General features: G+C 37.6%; 2 protein-coding genes across 5 annotated transcripts in view; both read right to left on the bottom strand.

Moving 5' to 3' along the window:
• Positions 1-5,078: 5,078 nt before the first annotated feature.
• On the bottom strand, positions 5,079-8,664 carry LOC137966162 (uncharacterized). Of its 2 annotated transcripts, none has more exons than XM_068812702.1 (11): positions 8,564-8,664; positions 7,744-7,828; positions 7,198-7,385; positions 6,954-7,036; positions 6,573-6,618; positions 6,421-6,477; positions 6,197-6,251; positions 6,014-6,114; positions 5,849-5,912; positions 5,633-5,766; positions 5,079-5,499 (listed from the first exon to the last, which is right to left on the bottom strand). In XM_068812702.1, exons 3-11 carry the CDS (start codon positions 7,369-7,371, stop codon positions 5,326-5,328), a joined length of 888 nt encoding a protein of 295 aa, XP_068668803.1. In that variant the 5' UTR covers positions 7,372-7,385; positions 7,744-7,828; positions 8,564-8,664; the 3' UTR covers positions 5,079-5,325. The 2 variants fall into 2 exon arrangements, with proteins under 2 accessions (XP_068668803.1, XP_068668801.1); XM_068812700.1 differs by lacking the exon at positions 8,564-8,664 and adding an exon at positions 8,115-8,525.
• Positions 8,665-9,217: 553 nt separating this feature from the next.
• LOC137966324 (uncharacterized) overlaps positions 9,218-25,663 on the bottom strand; it is a 58,601-nt gene continuing 42,155 nt past the window's right edge. For 2 of the 3 annotated variants that reach the window (XM_068812906.1, XM_068812908.1), the window contains 8 exons: positions 22,697-22,972; positions 21,834-22,460; positions 20,609-21,099; positions 10,694-10,757; positions 10,542-10,610; positions 10,231-10,419; positions 9,792-9,958; positions 9,218-9,700 (listed from right to left, as the gene is read on the bottom strand). In XM_068812906.1, the coding sequence (XP_068669007.1) occupies positions 10,333-10,419; positions 10,542-10,610; positions 10,694-10,757; positions 20,609-21,099; positions 21,834-22,460; positions 22,697-22,972 (1,614 nt within the window). In that variant the 3' untranslated portion in view covers positions 9,218-9,700; positions 9,792-9,958; positions 10,231-10,332. The remainder of the gene's footprint in view (positions 9,701-9,791; positions 9,959-10,230; positions 10,420-10,541; positions 10,611-10,693; positions 10,758-20,608; positions 21,100-21,833; positions 22,461-22,696; positions 22,973-25,663) is intronic. The other variant, XM_068812907.1, reaches the window with a different exon arrangement.

The following is a 25,663-nucleotide window of genomic DNA, read 5'->3' on the forward strand; positions in this document are numbered from 1 at the left end:
GGAGGATCAAATCTTTGAATTCTAATTGGCGATAAAGGAGAGACGAACTACTTGGTAGGGGGCAAGTATCTCAAACTTACATAAGACCCTATAGTCAATGCATTCAAGCACTCACGATGTGTATAGGGGTGGCATGGCTAATAAAAAAAGAACTTTCATAGACATGGCATATAAAAGGTGGTATATGTCCTCTTGTTTCCTTTTGAAGCATGTAGCCCTAAGGGCATCATAGTCATTGTAAACACCTTCACACAAGTATAAATACAACCTCAAAGCATGGGCTAGAATATTCAAGCCTTTTTCCTCTTGGCTAAAATTTGTTCATACAACCCTCTCTCTTTTCCTCTTCCTTCTCTCCCTTGGTTTCTTCTCTCCTCTCTCCCAAAAAAGAGAATTCTACTCTTCTCTTCTTCCCTTGAAATCTCGTGTTATAATCTTGTCTCTAGAAATCAACATGGTATCAAAGTGGGCAAAGATTTGACATGGAAAAGGAGAAAAAGATGGAGAAGAAAGGGAGGAAGAAGAAGAAAAAAAAAAATTTCTCGTTTTACCTTGAGTCTTTCTTTTCCAATTCTTGTTTTTCATTTGTTAGAAGATGGGCCCAAGCCCACAGGACCAAGAAAGGCCCACATATCCAAGTGTGTTGGAAGATGGGTCCAAGTACGTAAGACCAAGAAAGGCCCACACATCCAAGAGATGTGGAAGATGGGCTCAAGGCCCATAGACCAAGGAGAAGGCCCACATACCAATACAATGATGGCAGGATGGTAAATAAAGAGTCATCTCATGGAGATGGCATTGATCTAATTAGGTTAAGTTCCAAAGGCATAATTATGATTAATCTAAAAATTAAGCTTAGGGGAAGGGTTTGGACAATAAGTCAATGACCTCTTTTCTCTCCAGTTTTCGCCCAATGGGTTTCTCTCTCTTTTTCTTCATGAGCTAAATCCATAGAGTCCTAAAAAAAAAACATCATTAGTTTTTTTACTCTCTTACCATATGTTTCCTATATAAAATTATATACCATTGGAAACAACATTGAGTCTAGTTTTCAAAACAAAAAGAATTGTTGAAATCAGATTTGTCTGAAAAATAAATCAACATCAAAATTAGCAAAGTAGCAGAAAAGCTTCGTGTAGCAACATAATGCCTCAATTTCCTAAATGGTTTATACCAATATTATAGAAGATTTTTATTGAGAATTATATCTCAAAAGAAAGCTATGTGATTCTACTTTCTATCACAATAAACCATTTCTCAATCTAATCTTTTTAGAGAGAGGTATCTATATTGGAAGAATCAAAGGTCATGCTAGTATTCTGTTCCATGTGGAGATCCGAATTTAAGCTGAATTTTTTGCTTCACATTTTGAGTTGTTAATGTTGGTTGAGTTTCCTACTTGTGTTCAAAATCTAGTCAAGATTTTACAAACTTGAGTATCTTTCCTTCCTTAAAAGTTTCATTTGTTTGATCTAATACTACATTAGTCCTTTAGAGAAGTTTATCCCATTATGAGTTTAGTTTCCGTTTTTACAAAGTCTGAAAATTTTTATTTAGAAAGTTTTGTTTCCTAATTCTAGATTCCAAATAAATACCCTAAATCTCCCTTATTCCACAATTATCTCTTGAATATTTTCTTTGGAAATTGGTAAAGTTGTGTTACAAGGTAATTGCCTTATATGAGAAACATATGTTTATAAAGTTTATATTATTATATTCCATCTTAAAACTTTCTTATTTGGATTTTTTAAAGTTTCCTCAATTATCGTGTTCATAGAGAAATTATTTTTTTACCTCCCTCTTGAGTAAAGCCTAGTCACTTTTTATCCATTTATTTGTCTAAAAGCGCCTCCTTCTTGGAAGTTTGAAGAGATAAATTGTGCGCCTCCTTCCTTTTGAAGTAGGAGAACTCTATCTTTTTATCCGCACCCTTAATTCCTCAAAGCACGCCCTTCAATTTGTGTTTGTTAAAATCACTTTCAAAGCAATGCCTATAGACTTACTACCTAAGAATATAGGAGTGTGCCCAACTTCCAATTTGAGTCAAGTCCTTTATTTTTCACCTAAAAAGTGATTTATATTTTAGTTACCCTTAAAAAGTGAGTAATCTCTGTGTTGTGCCCTAAAGCTGGGCTATTTTTTCTCTTTTGAAATTGAGCGGAATGTATTTCAGACTATGACCAGTGTATGGAGCTATGTCATACGACTAGGAGTGGTTTTTCTTCTCTCACTATTATGTTGTACAAGTTGGGTCTTTTGGTAAAGAACAGAGAGATCCCTAACTTAAGGGGGAGAAGTAGAAAAAAAAGTACAAAACAAAGGTAACCAACAATGAAGAATTCCACAAGTTGTGTAATCAACTTTTATGTGGCTAGAACAGTAAGGGTGAGACAAGATGAATATTACAAGCAAGATGTGAATAAGAACAAGGTGAATCAAATGAAGCCAATCAATTTTTTTTTTAAGCAAACAAGTTTCTTTACCAAAATTATTTGCAATTGAAGTTACAAACACCAGCTTGAGGAATGACATAGAATTTTAATTATGCAAGCTAGTGTATGTCCTCTTATGTCTTTTTTCTTTTGAAGCACGTAGCCCTAAGGGCATTCTTATTATTGTAAATATCTTCACATAACTATAAATATAACCTCAAGGCATTGGATAGGGCATTCAAGTCTCTTCCACTTGGCTTAAATTCATCCATACACCTTTTTTTTTTTTTTTTCTCTTCATTCTCTCCCTTGGTTTATTCTCTCCTCTCTCCCAAGAGCTAGAATTTTTCTCTTCTCCCTTGAGATCTCATATTTATGTCTTGTCCCTAGAAATCAATAATTTACAACACACAATAATAGGTTGATTCCCTTGGAGTTATTCTCAATTTTTGCTTGTCTTCCATAATAAGTTCACCTAAACATTTGAGATCTTTTCAACATCAATCACTTACATGTCATATGCCATAATCTATAGTTATATGAAGAACTCCATGTTAACTTTCCAATAGGCATAAGTTGTATCACTAACCATAATTAGCCTATTAGTGAATGGGTAAGAGAATTTTGTGGGGTGATTTGAGTTAGAATATAGTGTTTGCTCTAATACCAATTGTTAACCAAGGTGGCTTCTCAAGGAGGGTGAATTGAAAATAAAAAAAAAATTGATGTGCTAATTATACAAACATAAAACTTAAGTAAAGAATACACACCACAAAGAGGCCAATATTTTTTTATTTTTGATGTTCCTCTTGTGTAATTATCATCCAAGAACCCTTGCTTCTGTAAAATTTCAATAATATGCTTTATTAGCTTAAATTACAAAATAGATTCTGATTCTCTTTAAACCAAATGTGATATCTAATTACACTTCTCAATCTCTCCCAAAGAGATTCAATACAACTAAATTCTATCTCTAATGGACATTTCTCTTCTACATTTAAAGGTTTTAGAAAACCTCTTAAAGAAAGTGAAAATACAAAAATAAAAAGAAAGAAACTTACATCTTTAGAGAGATAATCACTCCTAGAACTAAGAACGCAAGAGGATTGAGTTACTTTAAAACTAAGTTTTCTCTTGCAAAAGGATAATATTAGAAGTATATACTTGAAAATCTTTCTTAAATACCAAGGTTTGCCAATAAATGCTTAATAATTGTTAAAGGATGAATTTAGGTCCATATTTATAAGTTTCTTGGAAAAATTAGTCATTTTAGATCATGGTGTAAAGAGCTTCTCTAAAGGGTTGATTAATCAACTTTTTCATTGATCGATCAATTGACCCAGAATGGCTATATTTTTGGTCTTATGATCAATTATATCATTGATCAAAGTGATTTATGTGTTTATAGAGTAAGTTGACCAGTCAATCTTTATATGGGTTGATCGATTAAGCTTTATACACTGGCTTGGTGGGATTTTGGTTGATCGATCATCCACATATTAGTTAATTGATTAAGCTTTATAACTTTTAGCTACAACATTTTATATAATGGATCATGCCTACAAAGGTTAATTGCCATGCTTTATAGATCAATCATGCTTTATTGTAAAGGTTTGTTGCCTTTTGTATGTCTTATAGAGGTTTGTTAATCTTGTTGTTTTGCAGCTTATACATTTAAACATTAAACATGATTAAGGCCAAACCTTATTGAATTAAAAATTCCAAAACATTTGAATGAATTTTGAAGATAAATAGTTTTAAAAAGGGTATGCTTGTCATATGCTCCAAAACAAATTCATACCTAAGGTTTGGAATCTTAATGGTTATCACTTTTTACATAGCTAAAATTCTTGAGATTTTTTAATTTACCTAAACTCTAGGTCTTCAATTATTCATTCGTCTCTAAGACATTCGTAAGGCTATAAATTGAAAATTTGTTATCGTACTCAGTTTTAGTTTTGTTATTATCAAAATCCATAAATAAGTTAACCTAGGTCAATAGAGATGTCCCCCGAATGGTGGTTGGGACCTGCATAAACTATTCAACCATGAGTTGTCATTGTTCACCTACCTTTAGGTTGTGTTTGGAACACAGAAAATGAAGAGAAAAGAAAAAGATGAAAAGAGAAAGAGAAATAGAAAAAAAAAAAAGGGTTTATTTTCTCTTTGTATGGATTCCCATAGAAACTGAGAGAAAAAATAGAAGAGAAATATTATTTCTCTTATTTGGATACACATGGAAAATGAAAAAGGAAATAAAATACTAATATTTTAACTTTTTTTTATTAAAATTTTCTCTCAACTCGGTCCATTAACGAACCAACTCGCGAGCCGAACTTGGATTCGATCGAGCTCAATTCATTAATTTAAACAAGCCGATCCCGGATCTCGAACTTGGCTCAGAATCCAGGGATACCGAGTTGAATCGAACCGAGCGGAGCTCGAGCCGGCTCGATTCGAAGCCACCCTTATGAATCAAGAGCCATGGCATCACCACAAGCAAATTATGAGCCACTAGACCGGATCGCCGATGGATCTTCAAGAACATATCCTTACAATTTTTCGATCCTATAACAAAGCTTACTGGCTTCAAGAGATGATACAAGAAGAAGACGTTAGTGCACATAGATCTTTAGGTTTTGGGCTCGTGCATGTGGAAGATAACGCTTTCCACTAATTTTTGTCTCAATCTTTTCATAGTAAATTGTATTGTTTACCACAAAGACGGATTGGCAAGACATGAATACAACGATGTACAAGTAATTTTAAGTTCTTTTAAAATCATTATAAAGCAATGAAGCAATGAAGATCGAGGGTGAAAACAGGTTTGTAGAATTAACAACTCTGACTGAAGAATTAAAATTTTGTGCTTCACCCCACAATCCAAATGTTTTTAATGGTTCTTGGACTTCCATACCTTTTCCCAACTAGAAAAGATCAACCTCACCATCGAGTAGAAAAGAGCTGTGACACAAGATTTGATGAAATTCCAACAAGAGGAGGGCCAGTACCACGGATAGAGCAGCCGGAAAAACAGACTTATCAGGTGCCGTGGATATTGTCCCACCTAAACACCCAAGAAAAGAATGTCATCAACACCAGAACATCTCCATTGCTTTTGATTAAGACAGAAAACTTACAAATCTGCCATTCAATGGTTTTCTACTACTGTTAGACTACTACATAGAGGATGAACTCACCGGGAAAAGCAAGTCCAATGCATCCCACGCCGCATGACGAACAGATCTTGTTGGATACATTGGACCACCAGGAGAAGTGAAGCTATAAAGGCAAGCTTTCAGTCGTGTGCTTGTGCTCATCCTAAGTTCCAAACCTACAAAAAGATTAGAGATGTCAGAAGAAAAAAAAAGTTTTATTTTGCGGTAATACTCTGCAATTTGCGGTGTTGAATTCACCTTTGAGGGCCCTTGTCTGAGAGAGGTAATGCAGCAAAACTGGCTCAACCTTCAATTTCTGGAGCTGACAAATGGGAAACCGTATGACAGAAAAAATGTTCAACAAATGCTTCTGATTTCTTCTCAAAGGAGATCTATACCATGCAGATAACACAAATTTAGTACCTGATCCGTTAGCTCAATTACAAATATGTCTGAAGGTCCACCAACAAAGAGAGTGTTTGGGAAAACAGGAAAGTGCTTTAAGAAACTCTCCAGCTTGTCAACTGCACACAACAATAAATCAACACAAACACAAAAAAGTACATAACACTTCTAATAGCATGTTATCAAGATCTGAAACCACACCTAAGTTATAGAAGAATATAAATCTAGAAAGCAGGAGACAGAGGTCCCTTTGAGTCTGAAAATTATGAAAAACAAGAATTTGTTTCAGTACCTGACAAATTTATTTGCATTCTCTAAAGAAGAAAAAAGAAAAAAAGATGTCAACACAGCCAGCAGATTGGAGAGCTACAAGAAACACTAATTTTAGTTACACAGCAATAAAAAAAAAAACACAAGGGCTGAACCTGCACAGGAATTTTGCTTAATTTCATAGGCACCATAGCAACATCCTCGAGAAGATACTGCAAAACAAGATCAATCATCGGTAAACGTCACCTGAATAAGATATTAATAAAGAAAACAGCAAGAGACTGAGTTTGTGATGCAGTTTCTTTACACGGAACAAAGACAAGAAATGCCTGGAGTTTGTCTGAATGTCAAGCCTGCCAAAAAGAAAGAAACATTAGGTGATTTTTCAGGTTTCCACGATGGCCTTTTTTCTTTTCCCCAAAAATTGGTTAAACTCGCCCCCTACCCACTTACTCCCTTTCTTCCCATCCGAAACTTTTGAACAAAAAATCTCACATCAAGTAAATGCCACCAACTGAGCTAAAGACTCACTCCATAAAGTGAATAAAAACCTACTGTTGAACTTCATATGGCAAATTTTATTTTTAGATGAAACTTAATGTGATCAAAGTGAAGATTAGGTAACTCCGCAGCTATCTCAAAAAACGAGAAACAAGAACGTAAAAGTAGCTTTTCGAATCAACAATACCAGAAAATATTTGTTGCACCCTGAACTAGGGCAGATGCATAACGAAGGTGCGCTTCAGAAATTTCAAGGGGAACTTCAAACAACTGAAAGCCAGATCAGATGCATATCAGCCCATTCTGAACGAGAAATAAGTAAATCATAGACTTAAAATTGATGATTATACAAAAGAGTCTTCACTGATAGCCTTCAGTAAAAGAAGAATAGCTACTTAATGCATTCAGTGGAAAAGTTAATAAGTACAAACCCATTTGTGAAAAAGAAGCGCAAATATATGGGATGCAAACGACTGACTCCATAACTGAACAATCAGATTACGAACGGATTCGCTGTTATCAGGCATATGAACATAATGGTTGGCAAGTACATCGTAAAAGCACAAGCAGCTCCCAATTCCATCATTCTGTACGTCTTCATCCATGATAAGAATTATCTCTGTTTCCAATTGCAATTCAGAATTGATCATCAGAGCGCTCAAAGGAACAAAGTTTTGAGACATTCAGAACCTTAAACACAACAAAGAAATTTGAAAAAAGCTAAATGATCCAAGGATAATAAGAAACATCGGTAGCCACTGGAACATAAATTTGGAATATCCAAATTGACTTAAGGGACTTGTTCACTAGGTTGAGAAAATTGTGAGGAGCAAATATGAGTACGGTAAAAAGTAAAAAAATTGTAATCACATAAGCAATAAGAATCTCGGCTGAGCTGTTTCAACAATAAAACTACAAATCTCCGGCATAAATATAAGTGGAAAAACCAATACTGGAATCTTAAAATGATACTGTACCTCTGGCTCGCCCATCAATTTCTAAGGCAATATCAGCGAACAACTCTTGCAATACATTCAACCGATGAGATGGTGAATTCAGTGCCTGAAAAGAAGTCCATAACTACTCATCAATCGAACACCCAAAATACTCAATAAGCGAAGGGGGTAAAGTCATCCGCTTTGTCAGCGATACAAGGTTAGACTCTCTGTACTTGAAAAATAAAACTCCCGACAAGTCAACAGACTAAACGTCGAAGGAGAGCAAGACCAACGGCAGATACAAGATAACAGCAAAGAGCAAAACATAAGAAAACCGCTAGAATATTATTACTCACGAATCCAGAGTCAAGTAACAAAGAACCAAAGTACACCAAAAAGTCAAATCCCACCTTTTGCAGCTTCTTCTGGATTTCCAGGGTGAGGGCGGAGAGATAGGCAGAACTGGAAGACAGTGAGGCTTGCGGCATTGGATCATGAGGTATGACGAGAGACAAAGACCCTAATTTGTACTGGTAATGACAGAAGGGGGAAAAAACTCCTCCAAATTCAACGACCAAATCAGAACAAAAGCTTCGCGCGAACTAAGATCAAGCGGAGATTATTGATTTCGTCGTAGCCTCTGATCGACTGGTTTCTGTACAGGAACACCCCGAGCGACCAAATGAAGGGAAGGTAGATGGAGAGGGACAAGATCTAATGGAATTTGGAAGTACAGTTTCAGTAATTATGAGAACCGCAAAACCTACGACGTGGCATTTTACCAGAGAGGTGGAATACAGAAATCCAGAATAGATATGGTTACATACTGAAGCTGCAGTGAGGGCCATGTGAAAGCTACCTGGCGAGTAGAGGACGACCGAAGCCTGCAGAGAGCACAGTGCCTTTGAAATTTTCCTCTTTTCCCTCGCCTGTCTTCATCATCAGAACTGAGATATCTCACCTTTCTTCTAGAATGAGTCTGTTTTCTTTTACGCAAAGGTTACCGTTGCGTAATACTAAAACTAACCCGGTTGTTGCAATCACTGCCGCCTTGAGGATAAAAAACACTCCTAGCCCCTAATTTCTTAATTTCATCCGATATCTCAACTCTCTGATCATAATCGCTTTTTTTGCACAAAATGATTTCTGGTATTGGATCAAGCACTTCATCCATTCAACCTTTCTTTTTATTTTTATTTTATTTTGCTTGCAGACAAACTAGAGCCATGCACCTCTATTATTAAGACTAATTTGATGGTTTCCCAGGAAACTTTGGGTTGCTTTGAATCAAATACAAGGAAAACAAAAGGGTTATCTCAGTAGCAAGCAATCAATCAGAATTTAAAACATTAAATTAGCAGCCAAGATGTTCCATTCTGCAGACGGAGAGAAGCAGAAACGTGGGTGCTCTGTTATATTCCTCCACACAATTGAACGAAACAGCTTTTCTCTCTATAGCAATGTGTAAAGAAGAAAAGGAAAAACAAATTTCATTATCTGAAGATACCTCAAATACTACAATTGATATGAATCTTCTCACTGACAGGCTTTACAACAATAGCAATCTGATGGAACAGATAGAATCACCCAACGAAAAAGCACAAAACAAGGAAAAATCAATTAGCCAATTTACAGGGTTTAATTATCTATCAAACAAGAAAAGGTGGTAGGCAAGTAAGGTTTGGTTATGCATGGAAGACTCTGGCCAAGAAATTTATTCGCACCATCACCTACTGCCCTTTTCAAAAATGGGAGACTCAGACCATGCGTCCTGGTGTCAATTGCAGTCTTAGTCGGCGGAGAAAATACAACTCAGAAACTTTATTATCCGATGATGCATTGCAAAAAAAACATAGCATGAACCTCGGCTCCCAGAGTTATATTTTGACAAAAATTACATCAGGACAAAATTTAATGGCTAGTAGGGAAGCAGCCCCTCTACAAACAAAGTAATCTCATCTGCTGCTGTTCGGCATTACTGAAACTCACACGCATCCTACATGGAAAAACCGAAAAGAAGAAAAATCAAACAAACTACCTCAGCTATATATAAGGAAACACAAATTTTGTGGAGTGAAAGGAGCTACCTGAAATTTAAGCAGAAGATGTCCACTGACCACCTCTAACTGGCCCAATGTAAAGTTAAAAAACAAATCAATCAATCAATAAAATTAGATACTCTGTACACCCGAGCAGCACTACAGCTGTTTCATCCAATGAGCAAAGCCCCATATTTCAAGCTTCGCTTGAACACCTGAGTCAAAATTGCCACTTCAATCAGATATAAATTCATTATTTATCAAGAGGTTTGTACATGATACGAAATTAAGAAGATGTGTTTCTGATAAATAAATTAACTTAACACCACATCGAACTCCGATGAGCTTATAGCATTATCCATATAGAATATGACCCGAAACCATTTAGATGTGACCTTATAAACGTTTGAGTAAGATAACTGATTACCAGCACAGGTTAGACATAATACTACTAATGATTAGGCAAACATGTTAAACAAGCTAGTACCTTGTGGTTCTATAGGGACCTGAGCCAGGCAAATTGCAGTAGAACAATGAAACCTCATCTCCTCCACAGCCAAGCAAACCCAATTTTGTTAAACTGATCAAGTTACAACTGTGTTCCAAGATCACTTGACAACTGAATAATCCCACGCATTTGAAGATAGGGGTTCTCCAATAGCTTTTCATTGTTGCTCTAATAAGCATAAAGAGATAACCAGTTAGTAGCAAATACTCATGTTCCGTGTCCATAAATGAATGCATAATTTAAACCAGTCCCATATATATCAAAACAAAAGTTAGTGGACTGGTATACACCTGTTGGGCTTTAAAAACTAGACTTTGAAGCATCCGCTGGTACCTTTCAGGTTCCTCTGTCATCATTCTCTGCAAAGAAGAAAACCAAATAAAATATTTAGTTCTAATCAGAGGAAAAAAACAAGAAGAATTGAAAGAATGAGAAAGCATACCTTCAAAAGAAAGGCAGAAGAGTAATATGCCACTCTTGAATCTGGATCATCATCTAACAGTCCCCTGCAAAAGAACCAAAATGCATTATAGAAGGGTATCATCTCCCTGTAAGAATTGTAGTATCACAGATTTCAAATTTATCAGGAAGGATATCCCCAAATATCACAGGCTTGGTGCATAAAATGGATCACCGAGGAACACAGAATGAATTTTCATTCCATGGTGATCGATATTGTTTAGATTTTGTTTTTCGGTTTTTGTATTAGCATAGAAATATGGAAAATTGCTATGCAAAAAAAGTTTACTTATATTTTAAATTAATGAGGCGTTATATAAATTGTTAAATAAAAGACCTACAGTTAAGATTAAGAATAAATTCATGCTACCTCACTTTACTTGAACTTTCTCTAGAGGGAAAAGTTTCACAGGATTTTAGTGAGTGATTCACTCTCTCATTTTAAACTTTAAAAAAGAGACTAAATTCTCTAGGTGAAGTGAATCAGTCTCCACTTTCCCTGTGCAATGACTCAGTTTGGTCCAATTCACTAGAGAAAGTTTGCTTTCTACTAACTTAATCCTTTTTTTTTTTAAATAGTATGGTGTGAGATTAAAAAAGAAAAGAATAAAAGGCTATTCTCCACCAGAAGGAAGTGCCAGAAATATACGAAAGAAAAGGAAAATCACCAATACAATGTCTTGGTTTTGTCTGGTGCCCCCCAAAACCAGTTAGTCCCAGGTACCTCTTGGCACTGCCATTAAAGTTCAGCTTCAATGCTTCAGCTGAGGGAGGGACCCAAGTTACCAGTCTCCTGCTTTTAGTTAACCCAGAGGGATGCAATATTAGCCCAGTTCTCTATGATATAGGAGGTATTGAACTGTGCAAACTTATTTCTAGTACAAAGCTAGGAGAGAGTGAGACTGGTGGTAGTCTCAGCAACCTCATTGACTGTCCAAGTGAGGCCCCCAAAGACCCTATTGTCCAGTAAGTCCAGATATACCAGGGAAGAGTTGCCAGAGTTGTACATGAAAGCATTCTCCCAAGGGAGGGTAGGGGTATCAAGGCACACTGGTTAAAGAATTCTGGGAAGGTGAACGGAAGACAGATTAATGTTGAACAGCTGGAGAGCGTTCTCCCACGCCTGGGATGTGAATCAGCAGTGCAAGAGTTTGGACAGCCTCTTCCACATAACAACATAGACCTGGAGAGAGTGTCAACTATCGTTGTGCCCCTCCTGTGTAGATTATCATATGTTATTATCTTAATTTTGGCTGCAGACCAGCAGAAATATAGAGCTTTCTGTGCTCCCATGAGGCACCAGATAACAGTGGCAACATTGTGAGCATCAGGGATGAGGACATACTCCTTGTGAAAAGAGACAACAGAGTATGCCCAACTAGGACAGTCCTTCCAAATGATTAAATCTTCACCATGGTATGAAATGGTTCATGCATTACATCAAAATGTGGAAAAGCTAGTTGAAGAAAACTTAATAGCAGAAGGTTACCCCAAAGTTGCTCATTGTTGCAGAAAAAAAAAAAAAGGATGAAGGAGAATCAATTTAAAGAAACATGAATTTCCTACTTTGGGAAAAATTCCAACAATAGAAAGTCTCTCTGAGTTGCAATTCCTACTTCAAGATAGTCGAAATAAGAAGTTTTACTGGACAAGTAACTTGCTGTTTTCATGAGAAGCATCACTAAAATAGCAATTGCTATTTTAGTCGCAAGCTTCAAAATCAAAAAGTCTTTTCAAGTAGTACTTTCCTGTTTTTTGGGTCTTTTTTTCATATTATTGTAGTCTAAAGTTAGCAAGTTTGTAAGTTATAAATTGTTCCCTGTTTTTAAATTTCTTTTCCAACAAGTAGAGATAGACTAGAAATTTCTAGTTTTTTTTTTTGAAATAAGATGTGTAAGGTGAATTAAAAAGAAAAGAGAGATTACAATACCTTGCTAAACAGGGCCTCCTTCCACAACAAGGTGTTGGAGAGAGACGCCTAGTTTAGCCTGGGAATCCGCTAAATGATTAGCAGATCTAGGAATATAATTCCATTTACAATTTAAAGTAGAAATTAAATTACATATATCGTAAAACATATCCAAATGCCGCCACGGAGGACGTTCATTATTTGCGCACCAATTGATAACAACTTTTGAGCCACCTTCAATACAAAGGGGCCCAGAAACACGACTTATGAAAATCCGCAGTCCGTTAAATAATCCGTTTAATTCAGCAGTTGTAGAATCCGAATTTCCAATTGGCCCGGCATAAGAAAAGAGAAGAACTCCATTTTCATCATGAACAACACCACCAAAACCTGCAGGGCCTGGACATCCATACACGCTACCATAAAAGTTCAATTTAAAATGGCCAATAGGGGGAGGGGACCAAATCGCCATACAAGGGGGCCTTGCAGAATAGGACATTCTAGCTACTATTCGCTAGTTTTCTCGAAAGTTTGATCCTCGAAGATCACGGAATTCCTTACGCATTAAAGTCCACGAAGTAACTTGACCAATAATTTTTTCAACCAATATTTCTCTAGAAATAAACTTTAGGTTGAATTTTTTATAATTCCTTTCTTTCCATAATGCCCATATAAGATGCCCCACACAAGAAGATATTAGTAATTTTCCGAGTTTTGGAAGGCTGGTATTTGTGATTGAGAGAATGGTTGAAGGGAGTAAGAGAGGAACAGAATTGGAGACCGATTTTGTTTAAAAGGCTGGTCCACACGAAAAAGGCATACTCGCAATGTAGAAGGATGTGGGTGATCGTCTCCGTAGAAGTTTGGCAAAAGAGACAAAGAGGGTTTGGGACATGGGCGCCTCTTCGAATTAGGATGTCTAAAGTAAGGACTTTGTTCCAGCATGCAGTCCAAATAAAAAATTTAGCACAAGGGGGAGCATGCAGAGCCCATGCAATGGCAGATGGATGGTTGATTTGTGGATGATTGGTAGAGCTTAGGAAGCCATAAGCAGTGGAAGTTGAAAAATTACCTTTCGAGCTGGGCATCCAGATGAGAGAATCTGCCGAATTTTTTAGACTTACTAAAGAGAGCATGGTAATGAGGTCGGAAGCCACCAAGACCTCAGAGTCAGAGAGTGATCTTGGGAGATTCAGGTTCCACCTTCCAGAATCAGTTCGCAAGTCAGAAATAGAAGCTTCAATATTTCTTGCCAGATTTGAAATCAAGTTGTGGCTGTTATTGAAGCTATCTGCACCAGTCCACCAGTCGGTCCAGAATCTTGTCATAAAACCCGTGCCCAAGTAACATTTTACAGCAGATTAGAAAGCAGGTAATAACTTAACATTTTTTTTCCATACTGGAGACAACCTATTACATCGCCCACCCTCAATCCACCAACCAATCAATTTATTTGCTTTTGCCGCAACCAATTTTCTCCAAATTAATTCAGAAAATAAGTTAAACTTCCAGATTCATTTAAGTAACAGTGCCGAATTTGTAATGATAGTATCCCGGATCCCAAGCCCACCCAGAGATTTTGATTTACATACCTCAGCCCATTTCATCAGAGTGTATTTCTTTTCCCCATTCGGTCCACCCCATAGGAATTTTCTTTTGAGTTGTTCAATTCTTTGGCAAACAGAGGCAGGACATTGATAAAGGGAAAGGAAATAAGAAGGAATTCCATGCATACAGGACTTAATGAGAACCAGTTTACCAGCCTTGGATAAGAATCTTCCTCTCCAAGTGGCCAGACGACCTTCCAAACACTCAATAACAGGATGCCAAGAGCTTTTGGAGGGTATTGTAGGTGATAAAGGCAATCCCAGATATGAACATGGAGGTGTTGCAATTTTACATCCCAAGTATTGGGCCATGGAATTTAACACAGTAGGATCAATATTAAAGCCAGTAATTGAGGATTTTGACCAGCTAACTTTCTGATCAGAGGAGAGTTCAAATAAATTTAATAGGGCTTTAATATGAAAAATTTCTGCCAACGTACCTTCCCCAAAGAGAATAGTATCATCAGCATATTGAAGCAGGGAAATATCTTGAGTTGGATCATCCGAGATAGATTTCAGCCACCTAGAATATTTTGCAAGACGGACCATAGAGGCAAGATGTTCAGCAATGAGAGTGAAGATGAACGGAGACAAAGGGGTCCCCTTGCCGAATACCTCTTGTGGCATTAAAATACTGAAAAGATTTTCCATTGACTAACACAGAATATGATACATTCGAAATGCAGCTCCTCATCCAAAATTTCCAACGTGTCCCAAATCCCATCTTATGAAATAGCTGGTCAACAAGTTTCCAGTTTACACTAAATGAGGTATATGGGAAGTAGACAATGACATAGCAAAGGACTTGAAGGATGGGGACAAAAAATCAAGTGACACATATTTGGATATAGGATGAGAAGTACAAGACCATGTACCTTTTCGTAGACTAATAGGCAGGTCCAAATCAGAGACAACAGGATTTGCAGGCAATGAGGAAGCTGGTGGATCATGAGGAGATAGCTCTGTAGAGGTAACTGTTGGAGGCACTGCAGGAGTACGAGAGCGACGGCTGTAAACACGAAGAGGCAATGAAGAACGCGATGACCCTGGTACATCCAAAACTGCAATAGGAACAGGACAATCTAAAGGAGATTCAGGTGATACAGGAAGCTCAGTAGATGATGAAAAATATGGAGTATGTTCAAAAAAGGTCACATCGGCTAACACATTTTTTCCGTCGAATAGGATCATAACATTTGTACCCTTTTTTGTTGACGAGAATATCCCAAAAAAACACATTTGACAGATCAAGGTGATAACTTATCGACCGAAGTTCCAAGCATATGAACAAAACAGGTATATCAAAAAATACGAGGAACCACACCAAACAATTTACAATTGGGTTTTAAAACCTGAAGTGGAACTTGACTACTCAAAACAGTTGAGGGCATACGATTAACCAAGTAGCACGAAGTTAAAACTGCATCTCCCCAAAAAGATTTAGGAACATTCATATGCAATAATAGTGTCCTTGTAACCTCAAGGAGATGTCTATTTGTACGTTCAGCCACCCCATTTTGTTGTGGTGTATAAGAGCAGGATGTTTGATGGGTAATACCATGAGAATCACAAAATACTGAAAATTTATGGTTAAGATATTCCAAACCATTGTCAGTACGAAGTACATGAACACGTGCACCAAATTGTTTTTTTATTTCATTGAAAAAATTGAGGAATACATCAAATACTTCGGACTTCTCCCGTAGGAGATACACCCAAGTGACTCTACTGAAATCATCAATGAACGACACAAAATACTTAAAACCAAATGGGCTAGGAACCCGACATGGACCCCATACATCAGAGTGGACTAATTCAAACAACTTGGTGCTTTGACTAGATCTAACTGGGAAACTGGAACGACGATGCTTTCCCAACTGACAGGATTCGCAATCAAATGAAATATCGGCTGGCAAAGAAGGAAAAGACTGACGCAATTTAGCTGGTGAAGGATGTCCCAAGCGCAGATGCCACAAGTAAGAAGAATCTGTAGTAGTGAGAGCTACAGCTCGAGAAATGGATACATCATCCAGCATGTAGAGCCACAAAAGAGGGTCTACACGTGAGGGGGAGTGTTAAGGAATAGTCCCACATAGATTAGTGAGTACAAAGATCTTGAGTTTATTAGTTGGTAAAGAGGTTTCCTAAGTTGGCTAGTTAATTTGGGATAGGCCTTGGACCCAACTTAACACCTCTTGTGGCATTAAAATACCCACAAGGTTTACTATTGACTAACACAGAATATGATACATTCAAAATGCAGCTCCTCATCCAAAATTTCCAACGTGTCCCAAATCCCATCTTATGAAACAGTTGGTCAACAAGTTTCTAGTTTACACGATCAAATGCTTTTTCAAAATCGAGTTTAAGGACAAATCTAGGTTTTTTTGAATTTTTTAAGGTATCCAGCAGTTCATGTGCAGCCATGGCAGAATCAAGGATATTTCGGCCTTGTATAAAGAAACTTTGACAAGGGCTAATGATCTTGGGAAGGAGGAGTCTCAGATGATTGGCAAGAATTCATCCAATGATTTTGTAAAAACTTGGGGAGAGACTAATGGGCCGAAAATCTTGAGGTAAGGCAGAGTTAGCTTTTTTAGGAATAAGGGCTATGAAAGTAGCACCCACAGCCTTGTGAGTGATCCCCATTTGATGAAAATTTTGAACAAAAGCAAAAACATCATTTTTTTATGAGCTCCCAGACATTTTGATAGAACACCATTAAAGCCGTCTAGACCAGGGGCTTTATCTTTTGGGAGGCCAAGAGTGGCAGCCTCGATTTCCTAAGTACTAAATGGCCGTTCCAAGAAGTCCGCATCCGAAGAGGAAATGCTGTTATAATTAAGCTGGTACAAAGTAGGACGGTTGAAGCACTCCTTACAGTAAAGATCTGCGAAAAACTTCACAAGAATGTTAGCTATCTCAAGGCTATCCGTGATCACTTGGATCGCCCTGACGGAGAGAGGTGATGCGGTTAACCCTTCTTCTGGCCGAGGCTATAGCATGGAAAATTTGGTCTTTCCATCCCCCTCGGTCAGCCAACGAAATCTAGCTCGCAGCTTCCAGTACATGGTATCATTTCGAAAAATATTTGACAACTCAAGATTTAATTTATTTTTAAGAGACAAATCAAGGGAAGAAAAGGACCTTTGTTCTTCGAGGAGATCCAACTCAGATAAACGCCGGCAGATCAATTTTTTCTAAGAAACAACAACAGTGCATTGGTTGAGAGACCACTGGCGGATTTTTGTCTTCAGAGCTTTGAGTTTCAAAGGGAGCGTCCATCCCGGGTTAGGGTGATGAGAGAGCTCGTGCCACCATCCAGCAAGATTGGAGGTGAAGCTGTCTGAAAGGATCCAAGAATTCTCGAATCAAAACGGAGATCTACCCCAATCAGGAGGCTGGGTGTTGATTTGAATTGGCTAGTGATCAGACCCAATCTTATTGAGAACTTGACCGGTAGAGTAGGGGAAATTTTGGAGCCATTCATTATTGGCAAGAAAAAGATCATATTTGGAGAAAACAAGGGGGTTCAAGCCATTTGACCAAGTTAATTTTTTTCCAGAGGGAGGTATTTCGGAAAGTTCCAAACTGCTCACAAGATCAGAGAAGGCTCACATATTGGAGGTGGTTCGAATGGCAGGAGGGCTTTTTTTGGAACATTGGAGGATGGCATTGAAATCCCCTGCCAGGAGCCAGGGCAGGTCCCAAAGTTGGGCAAGGAGTTCTTCCCAAAAGGATGCACGAAGGCAGTAACGAGTTGGCCCATAAATGCCAGCCAGAGCCCAAGAAATCCCCAGAGAACGGTCTCGAAATTGAATTCCAATGGAAAAAAGACCAGGATGAGAAATAACAGCTTCAACAGATTTCAGGTTCCAAGGAACAAGAATACCTCCAGAATGCCAACAACAACAACTTTTGCCCGTTCAGGGTAAGGATCATACCATATTTCCTGGGCAACAAAATTATCAAAAGACTGCAGTTTGGTTTCAACCAAAATTACAATACTAGGCTTGGATTCAAAAGGGACTGCCTTGATGATTGCCCATTTAGAGAGCGATCCAATTCCTCTTACGTTCCAGAAGAGAACAATCATTTTGGGGCTGGTGGGGAGATATCCTTCTTTGGGCTTAGGAGACTGTCGTGGTAAAATTTTCAGAATTCCCACGCTAATTTGGTAATTTCCTCGAACTCCTGCGGAGGAAATTCTTGCTCTTGCTCCTTGACGAACCTGATAAAGTCCATTTGGGCGTCAGTCTGAGCTATTTGAGCGAAGTGGGCCAGATAATCAGTTTTTGGAGGGGGAGCAGTGGATGGAGGGCTAGTCGGAATGTTAGGCTTTGGCGGCGGGCTTTTTTCTTTTTTTTCTTTTTTCGTCTTCCTCCTTCTGGAGTAAGTGTGAGCGAACGGAGTGATGGGAGGTTTCTTCTTCAGACTTTTTTTGTGGGAGAGTGGGACAGTTGAAGGGGGGATGGAGTTTCTGTCTTTTGTGTTTGAGGGAGGGTTGAGGGCTTTGTCACTGGGGTTTAGGGAGGAGACGGGAGCTGTTCCTTTTCTAGTTAATAATAGAGAGCATATGAGTTCCTATTTTGTTGATGGTATACTTATAAAGGTTACAAATATAGCACAGAAATATATCTTACACTATTGAATGAACTCCTGGTTTTGTTCTCTCTTGGATAAACTTATCCTATGTTTTCTCTCCATTTGCTTTTTTTAATAGCCAGAAAAAACCCTACTTTCAGTCCTTCAAGTATTATTCATCAACCTTCAATCCCGGTTATAGTTTTCAAGTAATTGTTGAAATCTAGGTTACTATACTCTAAAAGAAGTTTTCAACCATATTGTTCCTTGAATCTAAATTACCATACGACATCAGTATTCTCAAGTGTGTGCAGTAAATAACTAGCCTCAATGGCTTCACTATCCATCAGATGCCTTCTAAGCATAATTATAAAACTCAGGCCAAACCAACCAGTTAAACCTGGTTCAACTGGACTTTTGTCTGCTGTCCAGGTTATGGATCTATAAGACCCAGGAAATGGATAAAATCCAGCTGACTCATCCAGGTTTGCAATTTAACTGTCAAATTGCCTGACTAAGCCTGGCAACCAGGTCGTTGGGAAGCTGGGTAATGGGAAGAGGAGAGATTCAAGAATGATAGAACCCTCCCTATTGGGAACAATAGGGGCTCCTTGCCTGACGCACCAGAAAGGGGTTTGCATGGCAACGGGGAGGGTGGTGTCCTTCCCCTCTCTAATACTAGTTAGGGGAAGAAGCTTCTTCCTCTTTTTTTTTTTTTAAACAATGACACATATTTTTCCACCAGCAGTCAAACCCAGTTGAACCAGACCTAGTCACATCACTAAATCGATGATGGGGTCAGTTTTGATAACCTTGTTTCTTAGAGAGAAGTTGCATCCACTGTCAGTTTTTCTGTAGCAACAGTCATGAGCCTGTCTCAGGCCAGGGTGAATATCTCAAAGTAGGAGGAACTTAGGAGTAATCGATCTCAAAAGCCCCTCAAACTCCTCATTAGAGAGACTAGAACTCAAGAAGTCACACTTGAAATCACCCCATGTGAGCATTGAGCCAAAGGCCCAAGCCATCCAAAGATCCCTTGAAAAATTTCCAGAGGGCCCCAGTTCCAAACACAAAAAAGAAAAAAAAAATCTCCATCACATAAAAACTTCAAAGCTTCAAGCAAGTGTTTTTATCCAAGTAACAGCAGTTAACAGGACCACACTTTGTATAGGTTGTAAACGAACTATAACCATTTGTGCAAGATTGAATTTTATTGGCTGGACCAGGTGAGATGAGCATTACAAGCATCTCAGGTAGTATGCTTCAGCTACCTGGGGCAAGGTTGACTCTGGGGGGTCAAAAATATGCATAACCAAAAGACGGTGGAATAGAGAGATGAAAATAAATCTTGCACTATTCAAGCTTACATAACAGGAAAAAAAGAGGACAGAGAATATCTACAACAGGTATTCTTAAAAAGTAGGCCTCATGAGAAGATTTTTTCATCAGATCTAATTCAAAAAAAAAAAAAGTAACATTTGCCTCTGAAGGTATTGAGAGTTTCTTTTTCGGGATCATATTAAAAAGTAAACTGTATTTCTCCTGCTTGCTAATAAAAACTCACTTTCTCATTGTTCTCCCAAAAAATAAATAAATAAATAAATCATCTGGTTTGAGAGATTTTCCTTCCTAATGAATGATTTTTTTGGAATGTGGAAAGGCCTTACCCTTGTAAGACTTGAACCCAAGACCTGACACCACACCCATGTGACCATTGAGCCAAAGACCCAAATCACTTTCGACTGAAAAATTTGGAAAATAGATTCTTTTATTGATGCAAAGAAAGATTTGATAGTACCTAAAAAATCCTTCCCCTCCAACATCTTGGAATGCAGAGGAATCTTCTGTGCATTTACCAATCAAAAGCAAGAGAAGAGCTGCTCTAATGTCTGATGTGGTACCAGGATTGCTACCAACAGCAACACCTAGGGAAATATCATCTGTTACTGCACCAGCAAGCTGAATCAATGGCCAATCGAACAAAGATGTTGGAACCCGGGCCACAAGTCTCATTGGCACAACTGCATAACCCCTGAGAACCAAAGCAGCCAAAGAAGCAGTCTCACACACTGAAGAAGGACGAGTGGGGTCCATTAGGTTACTGATATCCTCCAATATCTTTGCTCGGCTTTGGGTCTTGCCAAGATGAGGAACATGTGAACCGGTCTCACTCTTACTGCTCTCAGTTGTTTCAGCAACAGGATCACCAAGATGTGCAAGGTCCCCCAGAGGTAGCACGGCTGCAGAGGGAAGTCTCAAACATAACTGAGAAAATAAGATGTCACACATCTGCACCAAAGTCAGGAGTAAGCCCGAAAAGAATAAAACTATAATAACATTAAAGATTAGATAGACTCTAACAAGCATTCATGTAATAACAGAATGCACCATTAAACAAAAAAAAAACAATCATGACCTTGGTGAACTCAAATTGAACCCACTTATTGCCTGCTCACCAGTAAGATTACCAAATTCATGGAGCTGATAAGAATCTCCATGTGCTCATATAAGCAGAAGGTTCTTTTCTTATTTGAAAAGGTCACAAGCATCGCCTGAAAAACTGATGATTTTTTCTTTTTAGTTTTATTTCTCATCCTGTAAAAACTGAAGATCTTCACACCATTTTCCCTATTAACACACATGATACGAAGGTTGAGACAGTAACCACAGGGAGCTAACTTCATCCATACCACACGTTGCAATGGACCCATGAGGTCCTATAGTACATTAATTCTCCAAAAACCTCACCAGCAAGTGAGCCTTAACCATTATCATTCACATATAGAAGAGGCCTCACCTTCCTGACCATTGATCCAATAATCAGGATATCTAGTCAAAACACAAGAGTGAACCTCTCTATTGTTCAAGCAGAACTTGCATATATTAGAGCAAGTGGACAAGGTAATATAGGCCTTTGTCATTGAATGCAGGAAAGATCAAGGTGATTTAGATGGAGCAACGTTTTTATTTGCAAAGATAGAAAAATAAGTCTTTTTTTTAAATAATAGAAAAATAAGTCTTACCTTTAATATATTGATACGATCTGTTTCGCTTATTAGCGCAACTAATGACAAAGCACTACTCATTATATCTATCATGGCATTTGCTTCCTCCAAACGATTACCACTAGAACCATAAGTTACTACTTCCCCACTTCCTACATGCTCGACTTTGTTCTCATCTAATAACAATTTGCACCTCATAAGAAATTTCTCAAGAACAAAGAGGAAACCCCATCTGATAAAGTTATGCTTTGACTTGAGGAGCCCGCACAAGATCCAGATAGGTAACGAAACGGAGGGACCTGCAACAGAATCATGACTACCGGCAATCCCTATTTGCTTTTGCAGATTATTGATGTTTGACCAGATGTTTGTTTCACCACCCTCACTGATTTCTAAGACAAGCAACTCTACCAACCAAATATACCCATTCTGGCGATAACCCATCCGCTCTGAGTGTAGAAGAGAATGAAGAGTGGCCCAGGAAAGCTTTACTCTTGTGGCAGTATCAATATCAAGAAAATCAGCATCAATACTTTGCAGCAATTTGCATGATTTTGTCAGCCGAATCATAGATATAAAGTCATCATCCAAACGAGTGAATGTGCCTATAGTTGCATCAAATTTCCTGGTAATTTTCTCCAAAAGCTGCACCACATAAAAACTAAGGTCACCTCAGAAGGTCAAAATTTTCATAGAATATCTACTCTTACAAAGCATTACAATTAGGTACCATGAGAGAATGATTACTTAGAAATAGATGAAGAAAAAATAAAGACAATAATAAAGAGCAAGACAAAATTGCAATAAACAGATAGGCTCCACTTGAAGAATCATACAAACTTCAAGAATGAAAGCTACAGATTTGCATTGAAAGAATGTACCATATTTAGATGATCAAAATTGGGATATCTTAACAAAACTTCTGAAATGGATCTTCTCAGTATTTCTCCAATACCATCCACTCCATGCTTAACAGCAATGTAGAAAGCCTCAGGTGCATCTGCAAGAATAAGCATTCTGGCAAGTGGTTGAATGTCCTCAATATTGTATACTGGCTCACCAGCCGTGGAGCATGTTTCATTTATCTGATGTAGTACATAGTCAAGCAGCACAGAAAATAGATTTCTCTTTTCCTCCCGAGAATTTGCTTGTGAATACTGCATAGGACAGAAACAGGGCAACACCAAGATGATATGCAACAAGATATAACCTTTAAAAAATATTAACTTTAAGAGCATTTTTAATATTAACTTTATCAAGATATAAGCTTAGATGTAACTTGAGGGATAATGTATCAAGATATAAACTTTAAAAAATATTAACTTTATCAAGATATAAGCTTAGATGTTCTGGATAATGTATCCCAATACGTTGAATGAGCCATGTATATAACATGCCAGAATCTCCAATCAACATGGTCACATAGTACTTCAAAAGTAACCTAAATTTTCCCAAGCCTTCCTAGAAAAGCAAGCTTCAGATCAAGAAATCCTTTGGCTGTAGAGGGAGATTCTAATGTGATGATCAGCTGGTTTAATTCTGGGCACACTCCTCAACAGTGTTTACATAATTATGATGACACCCATGTTTTGTAAATTCATTCCAGGTTTCATGGGTTTAATTGGTGTAGACTGCAAATTTGATAACAAATAATTTTAGTGCAGATTGATGTCTCATTACACTGTTTTTGTTGAGACTAATATCCATAGGTTTAGTAGCTTGATTTTCTTCTCCCTCCATGTGGTGTTTACTTACTTATGATGATATCCATGTTTTGTCTAGCTCATTCCTGATTTCATGGGTTAAATTGGTACAGAGACCACATTTGATAGAAAATAATTTAATACAGATTGATGTCTCATTACACTCTCTTGTTGTTTTTTTGTTGTTCTCTAGTTGTTCGAGACTCATATCCATTGGATTCAGTAGCTTGATTTTCTACTAATTTTTTGTTCTTGATGTAGTCTTAGTTTTCTTGCTTTTTAATCATGTTGTATTTTTACGTCCTCTACATAATATTTTCATCATTTTCACGAAAAATGCACTCTGAAATATGTGGTTTAAGACGGGGGGCTTCGTGGAAGCCAATGGTTGCCTTCAAGATTCGGCGTCTTGGAAATAGATGGATCACTAATGGAAAATGTCATCATCTCTCCCCCATCTAGAAGGCCATGTTTTATTTGTTCACCACTTTCCGCGCTACCATTCGGTTCTTTGTTGGGGAGGGCTCCAGTATGCGTTTCTGGATGGATTGATGGTCGGGCGATAACTTATCATTATTGGAACCAACTAAATGGACCAAACACCTAAAGGAGGTTTAAGTACTTGCATTGGTACTTTCCCCCCAAGACTGAAGAGGGCATTATGTTGATCAAATAACAAGATGTCAAGATTGCATCTCCCCAAAAAAATACTTAGGAATATTCATTTGGAATAAAAGCATGTGCCACTTCTAGATGATGTCGGTTTTTTTGTTCAGAACCCATATTCTGTTATGGGGTATAAACACATGAAGCTTGTTGATTAATTCCATGCAAATCACAAAACGATGAAAAATTTTGATTCATAAACTCAAGACCATTATCTGAACTAAAATGCAGAAGGAGTTCTTATTTCATTGAAAAATTGGACAAATACATCAAAAAATTTTGATTTCTCCCAAAGGAGGTACACCATGTCACTCTACTAAAATCATCTATGAAGGTTGAAAAATATTGAAATCCAAATAAATCAAAAGTCCGACATAGACCCCAAACATCAGGATGTACTAACTCAATTGCACTAAGACTTTCGACTTTTACACAATGGAAATGAACTTTTGTGGTGTTTTTCAAGTTGAGACTATCTACATTCAAACAATAATTTTGAAGTCAAGGAAGGAATAAACTAATAGAGCTTCAACGGAGATGGATGCCCAACTGTAAATGCCACAAGAAAGGGACTCGCTGTCACATCATTAAGTGCAGCAGATTGATGTTGTGGAGCAGCATCTAAGTAGTAAAGTCGCTCACTATCATGCTAGGAACCAATCATCCTCGTTTTGCAAATCCTAAAATACGGGAAGGGAAGAATGTAATGAAATAGTTTAAAGCTTTGATAAGTTGACTCACTAATAACAAATTTACAAGGAACTTTGGAAAACACAACACAGTAGATAAAGAAAGTTGAGATGTAGGATAAACTACACTATCCCCTATAACAAACAAGGGAGAACTATTGAATTTTTGGAAGAGAAAAACAATTCATTGACTTGATTATAACTGAGCACAATGGATCTCCATTTATAATAGAGGAAACAAGAAGAATTAATTATAATTAAACTAGCCTTGTCCCAGTTACACCCAAAGTCAAATACTAAAAGATAAGTCCTAAAACAATTAAACAATTGAACATGAATAAAAGACCAATATAACCAAAACACCTTCAAATTGAGCCTCTTCTATGGGACCTCCTTCCCATGAGACTCCTCTTAGACCCCACCATATTAATTCTGCTCTTTGAAACTTCTTTCTATGAGAGTCATGTAAGATTCTTTCATACTTATTTTTCAACACTCTCCCTCAAGCTAGAGTTTAACTTCAGCTTGCAAAGAAAAAAAAAAATACTGGTCTTCAAGAAAAAATTCTTCATATTGTACTCCCTTTGAAGTAGATATTTTGGTCATATAAAATTTGATTATCACAACACGTGGAATTCTTCATGCAGTTTGTACTTCTTCTCAAATAATAGTAACACTCATACTTCAATTCCGGAATGAGGCACAACCACTGCAGCACTGAACTTCCAAATGCAATTCTTAGCACAACTACTACAGCCCAGCATAGGAAAAAACAGTCTCTCCTCTATGA

The sequence above is a fragment of the Aristolochia californica genome, unplaced genomic scaffold (genome assembly GCF_029961685.1).
Source record: "Aristolochia californica isolate CCGP_79_NKW_82.1479 unplaced genomic scaffold, dmAriCali1.0.hap1 SCAF_5, whole genome shotgun sequence".
NCBI lineage: Eukaryota > Viridiplantae > Streptophyta > Magnoliopsida > Piperales > Aristolochiaceae > Aristolochia > Aristolochia californica.

Bases quoted from the DNA above. Each gene is read 5' to 3' on its own strand.
- LOC137966162 (XM_068812700.1), bottom strand. From the start codon at position 8,192: ATGCCGCAAGCCTCACTGTCTTCCAGTTCTGCCTATCTCTCCGCCCTC. The intron at 6,619-6,953 runs GTATTGTTGATT...TCTTTTTGGCAG, and splicing joins GGTGCAACAAATATTTTCTG to GCTTGACATTCAGACAAACT. The intron at 5,500-5,632 runs GTGAGTTCATCC...TTGGGTGTTTAG, and splicing joins CATTGGACTTGCTTTTCCCG to GTGGGACAATATCCACGGCA.